General features: G+C 31.5%; 1 protein-coding gene and 1 pseudogene across 1 annotated transcript; both read right to left on the bottom strand.

Annotated features, from left to right (window-relative positions):
* Window positions 1–5,851: 5,851 nt before the first annotated feature.
* LOC132314257 (protein SUPPRESSOR OF K(+) TRANSPORT GROWTH DEFECT 1-like) lies at window positions 5,852–6,874 on the bottom strand (annotated as a pseudogene).
* Window positions 6,875–7,390: 516 nt separating this feature from the next.
* On the bottom strand, window positions 7,391–15,706 carry LOC132311839 (uncharacterized). The gene is made up of 11 exons (XM_059809963.1): window positions 14,941–15,706; window positions 14,422–14,796; window positions 13,956–14,276; window positions 13,562–13,873; window positions 13,003–13,347; window positions 12,322–12,831; window positions 12,077–12,223; window positions 11,092–11,172; window positions 9,700–9,753; window positions 9,143–9,591; window positions 7,391–8,073 (listed from the first exon to the last, which is right to left on the bottom strand). The coding sequence occupies exons 1-11, from the start codon at window positions 15,350–15,352 to the stop codon at window positions 7,462–7,464; spliced, it is 3,618 nt and encodes a 1,205-aa protein (XP_059665946.1). The 5' UTR covers window positions 15,353–15,706; the 3' UTR covers window positions 7,391–7,461.
* Between the last annotated feature and the right edge of the window lie 2,988 nt (window positions 15,707–18,694).

Genomic DNA, 18,694 nt, shown 5'->3' on the forward strand with positions numbered 1-18,694 from the left:
GAAACCAATTGAAATTTAAATAAGTCAAGCTTGGACTTGAGCTGGTTACATCAGTATAGATCATGTATTGTTTTAAGGGTAAATTCCATCTACACCCCCTGAGCTTTGCCAATATCCCATTCACAACCCGCTACGTTTCAAAATTCACCTTAAAGTTTTAATTTACGTAGCAAATTGCCCCCGCCGTTAAGCAACTAGTTGATGTTAGCAAGAAAAAACCGGCATAAGGTCAATTTTGCCCTTCCAATGTCTTAAATGACATTTTTAATTTCATTAACCAATACAAATAAGTCTTAAAGGATGCATTTAGGTACTTATTATATATCCCACATAGAAGTTACAAGTTTTGACATATTTAATCCAAAATAAAGCAAAATCATGCTAGTAAGTGCATGAATGGAAAAACTTCAATTTTATCAAACCATAAGCAAGCTCAAGGATGTTATACATCCCTAAAGTAAGGTTCTTTACCTGAAAACGTCCCAACAACGAGGGTGAGTAAACAAGTTTACTCGTAGGAAATGAATATGCGTATAACCTAAATTTTTGCAAGTCTTTATAAGTTGATATAAATCAATATATCTATGTGGTTCTATGCCACCTAACGTCCAAGGTGTGATTAAAGGATCATCCTAAGTTACATTAGAACATTCACATCATAAACCACAATAAAGAAGCAACTAAACAACATTGAACATCAAATGCCAAAAAATAAAATATAAATTCATAAAGTCAACAACTTGGAATTTAAAATGCGAAATCAAACAAGTGGAATCTTGGACGTCACGCCGGAATAAAACCGACACCAAGCATCATTTGGGTTACTAACCCGTGAGTGCTTGCCCCTAAGTGCGCACTAAAATAGAGGGCTCTCAAATCCCCTGTACTAGAGCCGAGCCCTAGCCATAGTCAAACTTACGACATCCCCAAGCTTCTAAAATCAACAAATAGTACACAAGTATATACACATATACTAAAAGCACTTAATCAAATATCATACATAATCAAATTGTGAAAACACGTAAGACATGTCCTAGGTCCTCAACTACCATGGCATGTAACATAATTGGCCTTGAAAATATCAAATGTGCAAATAAATCATACTTTCATTAAATGAAAGTTAATAAAAAAATAATTAATTAATTTCTCTAGGTTTCAAAATATCACCAAATGATATGAAATTAACACATAAGTAACATATCATGAAGAACTCAAATATCAAATCAAAAGTCTAATTAAGTTTCTAAAACACTTAATTAATTTTTAATTAACTTAATTAATTAAAAATCTCTAGATTTCAAAAGTCATCCAAAAATTCCAAAACTAATATATGATGAATTACAAGTCATAGGCTCTCCAAATATCATATTATTAATTAAATTTAAGCATGTTTCAACTATGAAATTAAATCATCATTTAATTAAAATAAAAATTATTTCTAGATCTAAACTTTAAACATGCATATAAGTTATATAAACCTCAAAAACATGTAAAATACTAAGATTATAAACATGAAACACCCCCTACCTCATTTGAAATGAAAATATCAAATCTCACCAAAATCAAACTCCACAAAATGCGATGAAATTTTGGGGTTTTGGTGAGGACAACAAGGAGAGCAAGAATCCTTAAGTGAGAAGACCCAAATCCAAGCTTGAACTCTTGGCCCAAAAATCAAAGTACTACAAATTAGAAACCGATCGGATATAAATGACCGTGTCGTCGAGGAGATAAAAAAAGTATAAACCGCGAAGATGAAATTTAAAGAGGAAATAGATGAAAAGAGGAGAGAGAAGGGACAGCTTCCAAGCTCTAGAAATGGCTGTTGTTGCTGTTACTTTAAGAACTAAAAGTTAGAGATGCTTTCTCTCTCATCTATTAACCCTAAATAGGTCAAAAAGGTGTCCCGAATAGTCCGAACGGACCCCGTCCTAATGCAAAAGGTGAAATTAGTGAAGATGCGCTCAAATGCCGATGGTCTGTGAACAAAAAAGTTTTAGAATGGAATTATAAGGTCAACAAAAGAAACGGCGTTAAAAACCAAGTCCTGAGCAAGGAGATATGTTCTGAACAAGATTGACGACTAACGGGGTTCGAAAATTCAAAATAAATGAAATAAAAATCTGAAAAATATTCCGGAAGTGCTAGAGTTCATAAAAAGTGAAAATAAATCCCTCATGAAAGTTTGAACCCAAAACGAGAATTTTTCTAGAAAACTTTTCATAATTACATAAATGCCCCTCCACTAGATAACTCAAAAAATGAATTTATCAGAAAGCCCAAAATGAAGTGTCAATCAAAAGATACATTTAAAAAAATCTTGAATACAAAATTTCATCAAAAGATAATTACGAAAAATACCCCAAATAAAGAAAATAATTTTCAAAAATCTTTACATTTATACTCCTATGGGCAACATCTAGCATACTTTTCTACACAAGTAAAAATGTGGATCATATAAAAATCAAGTAAAATGAATGTATGCAAGGTCGGAATCAAATGAAAAGATAGTGAAAAAGTGATGAAAAAAGAAAACCCAAAAAAAGTTGGGAAGGAAAATGACAGAGTTATTACATGCAAATACTATGGTGACAACTAGAGGTGCTACAATTGTGCATGAATTAGCAGTGTCTCTTAACTATTTTTCTCCTTCTTTCAATAAGTCCTCATGTGTCTCAAAAAAGATCATTGTAGGTGCTTTTCTTCCAATTTCAAACTCGCTCTCATACATAAATGAAATATTTTCTACTTCCTGCAAAAAATTGAATAGTTTTTTATTAGAAAGCAAATTTGACCTGTTTCAAAAATTGAGAGTTCAAAATATGGGGGTGGTGTAAAGAAAATTTAAAATTATGGAAAATAAAGGAATTTGAATTTATGTATTCTTCTTTTGTTTCCTTAATCAAACGCATATATAAAAAATAATAATAATAAATGGAAAATAAATTTTTATACCATCCACTTGTCATCAAAGGTTTTGTGGCCTAATTATATCTCCTCAACTCCTTAAAGTGGATGTGAGTCTCCAAAGAGACAAAGTAGTTGTTTGAGTGGGGTGTGTTTTTTTGGGAATGACAAAAAAATGAATAAATAAATAAATGATATTAAACAAGTGATGCTGTCCAAAAATAATTTGGATGGGGTCGTTAAGAAGAGTAGTATAAGGAAAAGATTTTAAAATATTATAAGGAACAAAATAACTTTAATATTAAATAATATTTTTATAAAAAATTGTTCATACAGCCATGCATTTTGATTTTTTTTTTTTTTTTCCAATAGAAACTTTTCTTTAATTATTATGAAGATAACATATTAAAAGTTTAAAATTTTCTAGGAAGACTCAATTGTACTCTTAATTTTTAATTGTGAATTTATATATTTGATATGATTAGTTGATCATAGTTTTTTTCTTTTATTATTATATTATTATTTGCAGATGGAAATGTTAGAGATGATTTTAGAAAATTTGTGGTGAACCCTCATTCCAGAAATCCGACGTATTAATAAAAGATAATATATTAGAGAATCAATAAACAAGTTTAGGGAGACATTAAACAAGCAACAATCTTTAATTTACCCCATTTAAGAGATTTTACAAAAAAAAATAATAATAAAAAAATGGTGGCAGAGTAATAGGATGTTAGAAAAGTTCAAGTATAAAATATAAATAAATCAAATCAAATTTAATAAGACAGACATGTATTGTAAATGAGAAAATAAAGAAAATTAGTATCACAATGCATATTATTAAGATGAATAAAGAAAAAATATTACCTTAAACCATTGTAATTCCAGTTGCATTTGTAAAGCTGCACCAGCTGCATTAGTTTTGAGTTTGTTACTTTACTCATTTTTTAAACATGTAACTAAATCCAAACTAGTGTTGCTCGATGAATCAGGCCATGTTAAAAGAGAATGGATAATAGACTTGTCAGAAAATTGATATATAAGTTTGAATAGGTTTCTTTAACGGCTCAAAATTGCAATTTTAAATAAATTTTGTTCCTCTTTGTTTTTATTATATATTGCTTCAGGTAATATTGAAAGAATCTCTTCAACAACTTCAAGAATCTCAAGAGTTGTTGCGGCTCAAAATTGCAATTACTGATCTTTCAACTCTATATCTAGCTTCTGAGAAATTTAATTTTTCATACTATATGCAAAGATGTCTGACAAGGTGAAGTGCATGATCATGTTTCCATTTTATCCCTCGGACGTGCTTGATCCATGGCACTGTTTTAAGGCGAATAATTTAGCAAGGATGCAGTATGTGTTGCAAATAATTTATAGTACATGTCTTTGAACATAAAAACTTGTTTCGCGTATTTATCCGTCCCTTACCTAGCATTTCAGCAACTTTCCAAAATACACCCAAAATTGATAGACCTAAAATTCTTGGCCCAACCTCACTGTGGGTGGTATTATTCTAGACCAAACCCATCCAATGCAGGCTGTAAAACAAGCCAGAAGCTTCTTGGTCTGGCCCACTTCCACGGCATTACAATTATAATTGGTTATTCTTTTAAAACTCCATACTGGATTCTAAAATAAATTAAAATTTCATTTTAGAGTTTTCAACCTTTTAAGGGCTTACAAACATAACTTCCTAATTTAATATTTTATATTATTAATCTGAAAAAGTTTTTAATAGTTAGATAACTTAGGATTATCAATTTTTACTTCAAAAAATTAAAAATATTTTGAGGCATAATAAAAGGAAAGATACACATTTTATTATGGACTAGAGACGCTTAAAAAGGTTATAGAATTGAAGTAGAAGCTAACATGGAAAGGTGTAATTAACATTTCAAGTCTTACCAATATCCCCTTAAAAAAAAAAAAAAAAAACAAAGCAAAATAAAATAAAATAAAATAAATAAAGCATTATTGGATTTATTTTATTATTATATTATTTTTAGGCTCTTGTGCATGCATGACATGCTCTGTTAAGTCCAGTCCAAACAACAAAATTATTTTTAGATTTACAAGTCTTCAGAGAAATTTTATCAAGAGGAACAAAAAGGGCAATTGAAGTATTTGGCTTTATAAAAAAAAAAGTTAATTGCATATAGAGTTTTATTGACATTTTTAATAAAAGTTTCCTTTGATTAAATCTTTTTTTTTATTTTAAATATCTTCAAAATCTTTGATACATCCGTATCTTGTGTTTTGGCCTTTGAGATATATATATATATATATATATATATATATATATATATATATATATATGTACGGTGTGTGTTCTCAACCCGTCCAACCCGAATTAGGCCTACCTATGGTTGTTTTAAAAAAATATATATTATTCCTATTTAATAGTTGCCTAATCTCAATTTGAAATTTTTTAAGTGTTATTTTTGGAAATCCAAATTTAAATATAACCCATATTTTTATAGAATGCCTATTTTTTTTGCCAAATTTTCTGGCCTATTAGTTTTTATCCTTTAATATTTTGATGGTACCCAAAGTTTCTCCTTGTTTTACTATTTTTGAATTATAAATTTTTTGTCCACTTATATATATATATATATATATATATATATATATATAGAGGCCTACCATAATTTTCAGGCCTATTTCTGACCGATTTGTCCTGATTATTAATTTTTATCCTTCCATACTAGTTGTTAGTTCCCAAATCTTCTCATTGTTTTATTATTTTTGAACTTTAAATTTTTGTCCATTTATATATAAATATATATTGACAATAGGCCTAACCCATTGAAAAAAAAAAAAATATATGGTCGACCCAGACAATCCGATGGTCTTGAAATATTTGAATTGGGTTTTATGGGTTAAAATCCGAATTGAGTTACCTCAACAAGGCCAATTAATCCCCCCAAAAAAAATATGTTTAGTACTTTATTGTCATTGGTGAATTGTTACCATCATTCAGTTTGTTTTTACATTGAAGGCAACAAGAGGAAACATAAAAACAGAAACAAAAATTCAAAAACTGACCAGTGAATATTTGTGTGAATTGACAGGCAAAATAACAGCCTCCTGCAACGCCGGCTTGGCACTCTCAAGCCCTGCAAACATCATTCCGCTTCACATTTGGCTTCCCTCTGTCTCTGCCTCGATCCATTCTTAGGCTTTGTCTTCCGCCGCGTGGCAACTGCAGCATCCCCATTGGAGGGGGAACCAGTCCCTCCATCAAGAACAGCCCGAATCTCATCGGTCATCCTCAAGTACTCGGTGCTTAATCTTTGGGTTCTTCTCATACTTCAAATGGGTCTTAAAGCGCCTGCTTCACATACAATATGAATGTGAAGCATTCATATAAACATACAATATAGCCTTCTCCTTAAAATTGCTATACATCTTCTTCTAATGACGAAAACCGCACAGAAATCAAACCTTAAAAATACTCAAAATGCAATCAAACCATTAAAGCTTCTTCAATTCATTGACAGTTGATCAAAAGTGATTTCCCAAATATTCAACAACCCAAACGCTCATTTTTGTTGTTGTTGTTTTGATGGTTTCTTCAAATTTAAGGTGGTTTGAAGCAAATCAATCCTCCAATTCAACCAGATACAAGCAACCCAATACGACAAATTCAAGACGTTCAATTGAGACTTTCAATCTTGAGAAAATCTTACTACTTAAAAAGCTAGAAAAACACCTAACAACATAATACTTTTTGATTCGATGTTTAATTTGACTCTGACCAAATTTTAGAGTGCTTTCAATTTGATCGGAATCTGAACACCCAAAACTGGAAAACGCTAAAAAGCTAAACAAACAGTTGAAGGGAAGAGAAATTGAGGGTAACAGACCTTGTACTAGCGTTTTGCGATGCGAGAGAGAGGGGTTCAATTGGGAACCTTGACTGAGAAACGAGAGACGCAGTAAATTTCCAAGTGGGAACCATGACTGAGAAACGAGAGACGCGATTGGGAACCACGGTTTCATTTTTTACGTTTCATTAGTCAAAGTTAAATTTGTCAATAAATATTTTTATAAATACCAAACTACCCCTAAGTCATATATTTCTTCTCACCAGTTCATTAGATGAAGTGTCTCCATAATCTTGTTTTTCCATTTACACTAGCATCAATTTTGACTTCTTCTTCTTGTTCTTTGACGTAGCCCTATTGCAACCTCTCACCAATTTAGGCTTAGTTTATTTGGACTTAAAAATATTTTTTTTCAAAAATATATATTCTTTTTAGGTAAAATAATTTTTTTATTTTTCGGTGAACAAACAGAACCATAATTATTATGTTACGTGAATGAGAAAATAACATAAGAACTTTGTATAACCGTGAAGTCCATCCCTTTCAATACATTCAACCTGAATCACATTGATGAAATATGGAGAAATGATAGAAAATAGAGGAAAGGCCAAATCAAATAGTCTTAAATTCTTACCATAGCAACAATTCTCACAACAAACAGGACTTTATTTTACATATTAATAGAGAGATAAAAATAAACTACATCCTCTATCTACTTGATCTAGAAGAGCAAAGCATCACTGTGTTTGCCGAAAATGCCATCACCATAGGTAGATTTGATCATATCCCAGAGCAGAGGAAATTGCCAGGATGCAAACAGGATCACGGGTGCAGTAGAAAAAACACTTATAGGAGTAAGAATCCATGCTTTCTTTTGTCCAAAAATAAGGTAGAGCGTGGCTCCAAAAGCTATCATCATTGATACTATGGAGACAAATAGAGTTATGAGACCAAAAATTAATCTTTTGGGTAGAGTAGAGAGAAAATCAATCTCCGCATAACGCGAAGTGAGAATTGACAAGAACATTAACAAAGAGGAAGCAGATGAGAAAAGAGCTAGCGCATCCGATATGATAAAGATTATAAATGTTTTATCTTTGGAAAAAATTGGAAGGCCGTTAATGTTATCACTTCCACCTGGTACTGTAATGACAGCGGCAAATACTATTGTAACAACTAGAGCTGCTACAATTGTGCATGAGTTAGCCGTGTCTTTTAACCATTTCTCTCCTTCTTTCATCAAGTCTCTATGTGTTTCAGAAAATATCATGGCAGGTGTCTTTTTTCCGATTTCCCACTTGCTCCCATAAAAAATTGAAATTTTTTCTACTTCCTGCAATATATTGGATGATTTTCGATTAGAATGCACATTTGATTTGTTCAAAAAATAGAGAGTTAAAAATATGAGTTGGTGTAAAAAATTTTTGAATTTAATATATCATTTTTGCCCAAAAGAAAGGAATTTATTTCGATTAGAATGCACATTTGATTTGTTCCAAAAATAGAGAGTTAAAAATATGAGTTGGTGTAAAAAAATTTTGAATTTAATATATCATTTTTGCCCAAAAGAAAGGAATTTATATATTCTTCTTTTTGTTTCATTTATCAATAAATAAATAAATTTAAACTAAATTTCTTTAGCGTCCGCTCATCCAGGGACCAGGGAACATATATAAAGTTCCATTTCAGGGTTGGGGTGCCCAAGGCTAACATGTCTCGGATCTTTATTTGTGAAAATAAAATAAAATTTTTAGGTTCTATGTTATGTACTTATATGAAATTGGTGTTTTAAAATTAAAATTGATGGAATTGAAAAAAAAAAAAAATTTCACTTTAATTTTCTATAAATTTAAAATAAACTTTTCTCCAATTACTCCAAAGTTCAATTATAAGGATTCAATGTCATACAGCCAAAACATAAGTATAATCCAGCTGGTTGTAATGCCTCTAAGTTGTAAAAGCTCTGCAATTTTAAATGCGGCAACCACAATAGAAAGAACTATTAAATTGATACTTAATAATGCCTGAAATGATTAAATTTAGGAAAATAAATTTTGTAATTATATATATATATTTGATATGATTAATCGAACATAGATTTTTTTTTTCAGACCAAAATGTTAGAGAGAATTTTAGAAAATTTGTGGTGAACCCACATCCACATCCAAAATGTTAGAGAACAATTTTTTAATTCAGAAAAATAATTTTCAATTCATTGTAGTTGCTAAAAGAAGTCCTATCTTTATTTAGATGGCACAACCTATTTACAACTCAATCAGAAAATGTACAGGGTCCAAACTTTCGATAAAGTCAAAGTTAATAAGACAGACATGTTTAGTAAATGAGAAAATAAAGAAAATTATTATCACAAGTCATATTTTTAAGAGGCATAAAAATATTACCTTAAACCACTGTAGTTCAAGTTGCATTTGTAAAGCTGCACCAGCTGTATCAATTTTGAGTTTGCTACTTTGCTCATTTTTTAAATATTCCACTAGATCCAAGCTAGTGTTGAGCGATGAATCAGGCCATGTAAAAAGAGAATGGATAATAGACTTGTCAGAAAGTTCATAAATGAGTTTAAATACGTCTCTTTGACGGTTTAAAATCGCAATATGAAATAAATTTTGTTCCTCCTCGTTTGTGGTATATATTGTTTCAGGAAATACTGAAATGATCTCTTTAACAACTTCCGGAATCCCCAAAGTTGTTGCAGCTATTAGTGATGCTCTGATTATATCTCCGACTTCTGAGAAATCAAAATTTTCATATTCCATGCACAGTTGTTCGACAAGCTGAAGTGCGTGCTCATTTTTCCATTTTATCTCTCGAACTTGCTTGATCCATGGCACTGTTTAAGTCGAAGAATTTATTAAGAATAAAGTATTTGGTGTAAATGATTTATAGTAAATATCATTAAAAATAAAAAGTTGCTACTATCAATTTATCCGTTCCTTACCTAGCATTTCAGCCACTTTCCAAAATAAGCAGAGCAACTTTTGCTTCATTGTATCTACAAAATAATATATAAAAAACAAAATTAAAAATAAAATTAGTTCACTGTACTCTTAGAACCAGGGGCGGCTGAATCTAATTTGGGACCTTAGTCCAAAAATAAAAAAATGACCTTTTTAACAATATAAATAAAATTAGTCACAACTCAAAAACAAAATATACAAATATATATAAAATACACACAAATTTATAATAACAAAAGTTAATAAAATTAAAGAAAAAGAACTGTTGAACCTAATTTAGAAAATCGAAATCCAATACTTCTACAAATTTTTCAATAGAATAAAAATGCGTTCATAACAACTGTAAACTTGTAATGAGAGTGGGAGGAGAGACTTGTTGAAAAGAAGAAGATAAAACATTAAAAAATAATAATAATAATAAAATAAAAAGAATATAGAAAGTTTTTGCCATTTCGTTAAATAGATATTTAATATTTTACTATTGGCTTAACTTACACAAAAATATTTTTAGTGCTGGCATTAAAAACGTGAATGAGAGAGAGAGAAATTAAGAAAGATTTTTGGGCCTAATATTAAATTTCTATATCATTTACTATAAAACGTGAATGAGAGTAAAAAAAGGGAAAGAAAAAAAAAGTCATATGAGGATGTAAATCTTTGGGGGCCAATATTAAATTTATATATGAAGTTATTTTAGGATATAAATATTTGAAGTTAGGATATCAATATTTGAGGCCAATATAAAATCGGAATGAATGAGGAGAGAGAAAAAAGAGAAATAAGAAGTTATTTTAGGATATAAATATTTAAGACCTAATATAAAATCGAAACGAGTGGGGAGAGAAAAAGATTATTTTAGGATATAAATCTTTGAAACCTAATATAAATTTTTTATATTTATTAGAATTTAACAATATTAAAAAACAATTATAATATAACTTAATATAAAAATATATATATAATTTTGTAGTTTTTTATTGCCCGGGGCCTTAGGTGACCGGCCTAAGGCTCGAGTAAAAAAAACTAAAATTAACTACCCTTAATTTTAACTTAATAATTTCAATGCAACCACTAATTCCACCATCTATTAAATTTAGGTGCCATGTGTAACACTTAACTGGTTGTGGTAGATAACATATATAGTTTCTCATCACAATTGTTTGTCTGATATTTTATTTATTTTTTATTTTTTTTATCATATATATTCGGTAATTAGTTGTGGTAAAAATATTATTTATTTATTGTTTTTTATATCATATAAAATATCAGACAAACAATTGTTATTAGAAACTACATATGTGTGTGTGGGTGTGTGTGTGTGTGTGTGTGTGTCAAATATAGAGCGAAAAATAATCAACAGACTGTAAACAGACCATGAATGCAGCAATTTATAGGATTCTCAATGTCTCCACCACTCCAGTGGCATGTAGGCTCTTCCAACTTTGCCGGAACATCTAGAAAAGAAAACAGTGGGCAGTGAATTAGGTGAGTGAGTACCACTACTTTCTTTATAAAATAAAAATTAAAATTAAAATTAAAAACTTTCGAAAAGACATAGTTCAGTAGTACAAAAGAACAAGTGCCAAATTATAATTTTGTATTTTAAGTGTATCTCTCTCTTATTTTGGTTTCCGATTTAAATTTTTTGAAAATATAAAGGATAATGATAAAAATATAAGGTTTATTTGCTTTGACTTTTAAAAATAAACAATTAATTTGGGACATTTAAAAATAAGACATTTAAAAATGAGATAGTGTACTACTAATATGGAACAAAGATAGTAGTTCGGTAATACAAAAGAAAAGTGCAAATTATAATTTTGTATATTAAGTCTATCTCTCTCTCTTATTTTGGTTTCCGATTTAAATTTTTAGTGACTGGATTTCGGTCGGTATCACATTTATGAAACCTTCAGGAAAAATAATTTAATAAGAAAAAAAGAAAAGTTGAGGAAAAATATTATCTTGAATATTAATATCAAGTATCTCTCCCTCTCTCTGCGTAGAATATTTTGGTTTCCCGTCTAATTTTGTAGTTTTTGGATTTTGCTATCATATTTGTGGTTGCAGTCCGTAATTCTCTTGTTTTTCTATGTGGGGCTTGAAAACTTCTTAATTAGTTCATTAATTGGTTCCCAAAGAAACGCTCTAGATGATAAACTCAAGAAAATATTTTACCCTTTTTCGGTCATTGAGTTTAGTGAATGGTTGACTTTCAAATTTAGTTTAATGGCATCTAAAAATTTCCATTGTGCCTATAGAAAATTTCTATTGCTATCGATATGCATGCCTAGGCCCAACAAGAGAAAAAAAAATTAATAAATCAAGCAGAGAGGGAAAGGATAGACTTAGACTAACAAAAGTAGATCAAGCTTTGGCAAAAGTTGAATTTTTTTCCACTTCGAAATGCAGAATTTTCCATAGAAATTGCTTGCAATAGAGAGAGGTACTCCATTTCCTCCCTTGCAAATGCACCATAGCGCTTAACCCACAGTAGAGCAATGTCTGTTAAAGAGAGAGAGAGAAGAAAAGGTTAACTACAAATTAAGGGACTATTCTTTCTTATTGCATTTTCTGTTCCTATAAAATAAAACACTACTCACCGTATAGACCACATACTATCAACCCAATAACAACTTCACCCCCATCTTTGTCATCCTCAAATGGCCTATGATTAATGACATCTCCGGTGACGTCCATTAAGTAAAGGACCATATTTCTGTGGCCAAGGTAAGCAGCTAGCTGGAGAGGTAGATTCCCGTAATCGTCTTTAACATTGGGCAGACTTTGGTCCTTGGCCACTAACAACTTTGCTGCCTCAAGGTTGTCAGATGATACTGCTAAATGAAGACTTGTCTGGCATTTGTGATTAGTTACAGTCAAATCCTCATCTGATGACATAAAATCCAATAGATTCTTAACAAAATGGTTTCTCTTCTGAGACCTAATTGCTACCATCAGTATTGTTTCCCCCTGTCCCGTGATGTCCGCATGGACTGCATCTTGTTCTTGTTCCAAGAATTCTTTGGCTTTGTCCCATTCACCTCTCAGTGTAGCTCTATGCAGCGGCCGGTAAAAGCCTAAATCTTTATCTTGGGCGGCTTTGTTTTTCACTGCCATTCAAATTAAACAAACATAAAAATTTGTACTCTCATAAAGTGTGGCGTATAAAAAATAAATAAAATAAAGCATTATCATAAATTAGAAGGAAATAAATAAATAATAATAATAATAAAATTATAATAAACTATCTATCTATGTGGTGTGCAAGAGATTGAGCTTACTCGTTCCACTTCTTTTGTAGGAACTCTTTTGAGTAAAGACTTTTTTTAATTTATTCCACATATCATGGGCAGTTTCCGAGTTCACCACACATGCAACAAGATCTTTTTGATCCATCGTCCCCATTATCCAGCTTTGCAGTAGGCCGTCCGTTCTTTTCCATGCCTCTCGCCTATTATCGTTCTTCCATGTTTCGTCTGGTCTAGGAACTGTGCCAGTTATGAAACCTTCCAGGCCTTGTGTCTTAATAAGACGACACATCAATTTTGCCCACAAAGAGTAGTTTTCTCTAGAGAGCTTGACGGGAACATAGTCCCCCACGTTAACCTCTACTGGGTATGGGTATTCTACACAAGATTAATTGAAGCACATCAGTTTTGCACTGTCATCTTATCAAAATGGATTAATTAGTCTATATTTAATTTACCCATTTACACATTAATCAAGGGGGAAATCTTTTTGGACTACGATAATTAATTAACTAGATTATCAATCAAACACACCCACTGAAAATTCTTTATTTTAATGAACTGTATGTGTGAGGACCCCAAGTAACCTTACCAATTAGAGTTGTAGAACTGAACAATCTCTCTAAATTTGTCCACATATCACGGGCAGTTTGCAAATCCAAAACACCTGGAAGGAAGCTTTCATTGATTGTCCTTATTATCCAACTTTGCAACAACCCGTCTGTTCTTTTCCACGCCAAGGAATCTATTATTGGGATATGATGATGTTGTGGAAAAATGAAACCAATCAATCCTTGATTCGCAATAAGACGAACCATCAGACATCTCCACTCACGATAGTTGCCATAGGAAAGCTTGAAGGGAACAAAGTCACACGCGTTCACCTCTATTGGGTATGGGTACACTGCAGTTAAATTAAAAGAGGAAGAGTTTAAGTCACTGATGGAATTAACATTGGAATATAATTAAGCAAAGACCTTACGTACCCATATTAGTTTCATGCATGATAATTAACCTTTCCCATATATCTTTTGATGTTTCAAGCAGTACCAAGTCTCGCCGGATGTCTACATTGATCGTTTCCTTGATCCATCTTTGCAACTTCTCGTCTGTTTTTCTCCATTCATCATTGCTGCTGCTGTTGTCATCAGAAAGTGTTTGTTTTGAAGCCTCTCCATTGATGAAACCAAGCATGCCCTGACTCTCAATAAAATGAAGCATCAGTGTTTTCCAACTGGAGTAGTTATCGGTACTACTAGAGAGCTTGATGGGAACAATGTCCGTGACATTGATATCTATTGGGTACTCTGCAAATTAAAAAAGAGAGGAGAGTTTGAGAATTAATTTAAACAATTAATCATTGAAGCTAGCTATCTAAGTTAAAGTACGCACTACATATATTTGTAAATTAATGTAAATTAAAACATCCAAATAATTAAGTGATGAGCTTACCCATTTTTCTCTCACCCAGGATAACCAACTGTGACCAAATATCTTTAGCAGTTTTCCAGCACTCAACACTTGGAAGAACATCTTCATTGATGGTTTGCTTTATCCATCTTTGCAAGAGCTCGTCGGATCTTTTCCAGTCCTGATAATCCTGGTTCTCTATCTCCTTCGTGCGAAAGTAGAAGCTATCGTCATCATCATCAACTGGTACTCTTATCGTTTCAGGTGGTGCTGAAACCTCACCGCTTATGAAACCAAACATGCCTTGATTCTCAATAAGACCAAGCATCAATGACTTCCACCTAAAATAGTTATCTAATTTAGAGAGCTTGATTTGAACAAAATCCCTCACGTTGATCTCTGCTGGGTGTGGGTACTCTGCAAAAAGAGGATAAGTCGGAGAAAAATTAATCAATTAATGATGGATATGCTAGGTTGAAGTACTCATACTTATATGTAAATTAATTAACTATATATGTATGTAATCATTCACATAATTAATTAAGTCACGACCATAAATACCTATTTTTGTTTCATGCAGGGTAATTAACTTTGACCACATATCTTGAGCAGTTTTCAAGCACACCACATGCGGAAGAACTTCTTCACTAATCGTCGCTCTTATCCATCTTTGTAACAATTCATCCGATCTTTTCCAGTCCTCGTAATCCTGGTCCTCGATCTCCTTTGTGCCCTTGGGAGAGTTAACATCATCGTCATTTGGTATTGTGATCTTTTCCGGTGGTGCCACAACTTCACCATTGATGAAACCAACCAAACCTTGCCGCTTAAAAAAAAGAAGCATCTTCTTTCTCCACACAAAGTAGTTTTGTTTAGAGAGAATGACTTTAACAAAACGCCTCACGTTAACCTCTTCTGGATATGGGTACTTCTTTACAGAAGACAATATTTCAGAGTTTGAGGAAGAAGCCATATTAATATTGGAAGGCAAAGACGGGGAGTATGTGAAAGTTTAAGAGGCGGATCTCTTAGGTGTACTAGAGCTTGAATGTAGAGTTTCTCCCTCTCTAAACTGCCATATATATAAATATAGAGATGGAGTGTATCTCACATTATTCAGTTACATGAAACCGGTCCCATTGATGATTCATCATTTGTGAAACCAATTAGCAAGTAACAAAGGAAGAAAGATATGGGTTTGGGAAAGATTCCGCAATATAAACAGATGCGTTGTGTTTTGTGATCCGAATTTTGTTTGGGTCCTGATCGTGCATGTTGTGACAGATAGAATTTGTACGAGTTTTAACTCATTCGCTTGCCCGTCTTTTATATAGGTCCTGATCGTGCATATGGATGTTAGAATTTATATTATTTGGGTACAGAAAACACTCAAAGCCAAATTAAAAAGTAAAAGAGACAAACGGTGTTTTCGGATTAAGAGTTTGAGAGACATGTCGATTATCTCTATTTCTTGGTAGAATACTATTTGTAAAATCTGTACGTAGGTTGTAAGTCAAACAACGTTAATCTCTTTATTTTGCATGACTTGTGTTTTTCATTTCCTATCTATATTTTATTGTGTTTGTGCTTTGTTCTCGTTTGACACACCATTTTGTTCACTGTAAAAGCTTTTTTTTAAAATTAATTTGATAGTGATAAGTAGTTCAAATGAGTTTGACATTTTAATAAGAAACAAGGAACCGGTGAATGTTTTTATTAGGTTCACTGATTATGTGATCGTTGTTGGTAGAAGATAAAATGGGTAATTTTCACAAGTGAAGCCTTCCTCAATTCTCTGCTATTTGACGTTAATCCAAAAAAATAAAGGTAACGCAGTGCTAATGTACTTGGGGCAGGTTGAGAAGGGAAAAATAAAAATAGGAATATATATTTTAGGGGTTCAAAGTACACAGAAAGTATGCTTTTATATTTTCTTATTTCTATTTTTGCCAGGTGCAAATGATATTTCAATATTTTTTATTTTTAGTTTAGGATAGATGCTTATCGAAAAGAAATAAGGAAAAAAAAAAAAAATTGAATGGTTAATAAGAAAAGAAATATTAGTAGGGCTATACATTAGGATTTTTATTCTTAGATATTCATGACAAAATTTTATTATCGTTTCGATTTAGCTTATGGCACCAGGTAAAGTTTGTTGTCGTTTTAAATAAAGAAGGATAATGCTTAGCTACTCACTGGTGAATAATTTCACTTTACTCACTCTATATGTGCTCCAATAACAATTTACCACTTCAATTTTAATTTTAAAAAAATAACCTAGGGTTATTTTTTGGATAATACTTAGCTACTCACCCCTTGTGTGTTCTAATAACAATTTACCACATCTTCTTTAATAAAAAAATAACCCACATCTTCCTGTATTTTCTCGGATCAACTTTTGAATAAACGTGTGTTATTTTTTTATTAAAATTGATGTGGTAAATTGTTATTGGATCATATATGGAGTAAGTAGGGTGATGCTGCTCACCAGTGAGTAGCTAAGCATCATTTTTTTTTTTTTTTTTTATTAAAGCTGATGTGATAAATTATTATTGGAACACACAAGTGATGAGTAGGGTGAAACTACTCACCGGTGAGTAGCTAAACATTATCCAATAAAAAGTACTAGGTATATTAATATCTTTATTTGATTTGATGAAGTTGGGGTCCCTTATCTGCTTCCGAAATTTAAGTATATAAATCAAATTGTCAAATATTTTAAAATTTTGTAAAAGAATATTAATATATATATATATATATATATATATAATAAATAAAAAATCGTGATGATTGTCTGGCTAAAGATTTCATGAAGAGTATTGTATTTTTCCAAAATTACTTATGGTTGAAAACTTCAGGTGATTCTAACAAAAAAAAAAAAAAAAAATTGCAAGGCAAAATGCATGGAATTTAGACTTTATGTCATCATTGGATTTTGATTTCCAAGCTACTATAATAATTTTTAATTTGAGAAGAGTTTATACTAATAAAGTGTTACTCCGCATAATAATTGGCGGATTCATCAAACATGTTTGTTGTTGAGTCTATGAATTGGTGGAACTGGTCTGGGACTCCATCAAACATGTTTGTTGTTGTGTGTGAATGTGAGTGTTCTTTACCACTCCTCCTCAGCTCACTGTAAAATGGCAAAATGTTAACAAACAACACAACAAAAGTCTCACTTCATCTTCTTGAGCGAAAAATTACTCTTTTAAGTTTTGAATATTTAAATTTAAAATTTAAAATTCCAAAAACATATATAAAAAAATGTGAAATTACTGTTTAAAAGAAGAAAGTGTACAATTATTTTGGGACAGACAAAAAAAAGAAAGCGTGACACTTATTTTGGAACAGAAAAAGTAATATCTATGTATATATGTTTGTCAACAGGACAATAACCTAACAATACTAAACTCAACTTTTCAAAGAGAGTTAAGTGTGTGTAAGTAATTAGGAAAAAATATATATATAACTATTTCAATATATATATATATATATATATATATATGTGTGTGTGTGTGTGTGTGTGTGTGTGGGGAAAAATTTGATGGTTGCCTGCCTTGGAATCCTATGCAGTAGCTGATGCTCATGATGGTGTAATTAACGGCAACAGATAGCAGGACACGTGAATGCATGCAGAGGACTGGGACCAATTATTTATGGAAGGGGAAGGGAATTATCAAGTAGTACAGGGGATACAGCAATAATTGTACTCATTAATCAGTGCCGTTCCTTATACATAGATGATCAAACAAGTTTAAAAAACCTGAGTGAACAAATAAAAGTTAGGGAAATGTTGAATTGTTGATGATCATGTCGAGACCCTTCCTCAAGTAGGGTCGACTTCGAAATCTGAATAAACAGAAAAATTAGAGACAAGAAAATATAAATTGGTCCTAAAAGAAATCTTTCTGTTTGGGAAGTTCGTAAACCAAACTACATCGTTTTGGTGACAACAGAGCTGCGTTGGGTAGTGTACCAAAATTATACGAGTATAATTTTTTTACAGCTGTCATGTTTTTATGACATATAGCCGTACCTGTACCTGATGAACTTTAAAGCATGCAAATTTATGCTTTGTACAGCTGTCATGTTTAATAAGTAGTAGCTTTTTGGCTTTTTATTTAAGAAGGATCGACCTAGACCCGGACAAAGTATGATACAATTTACTTTTTTTCAATTTTTACCTAACACAAAGTTGTAAGAAAAAGACTAGACTTGCTAAAAAGGAGGACGAGGATAATTGACTATGGGCGCAAATCATCTCCTATGCGATTCTCATGCTATTTTTTATAATAAGCAGTAAATGATTTTA

Source organism: Cornus florida, unplaced genomic scaffold (assembly GCF_030987335.1).
Source record: "Cornus florida cultivar Cherokee Brave unplaced genomic scaffold, ASM3098733v1 CherokeeBrave_3.0.0_Hap2_Chr06, whole genome shotgun sequence".
NCBI classification, from domain to species: domain Eukaryota; kingdom Viridiplantae; phylum Streptophyta; class Magnoliopsida; order Cornales; family Cornaceae; genus Cornus; species Cornus florida.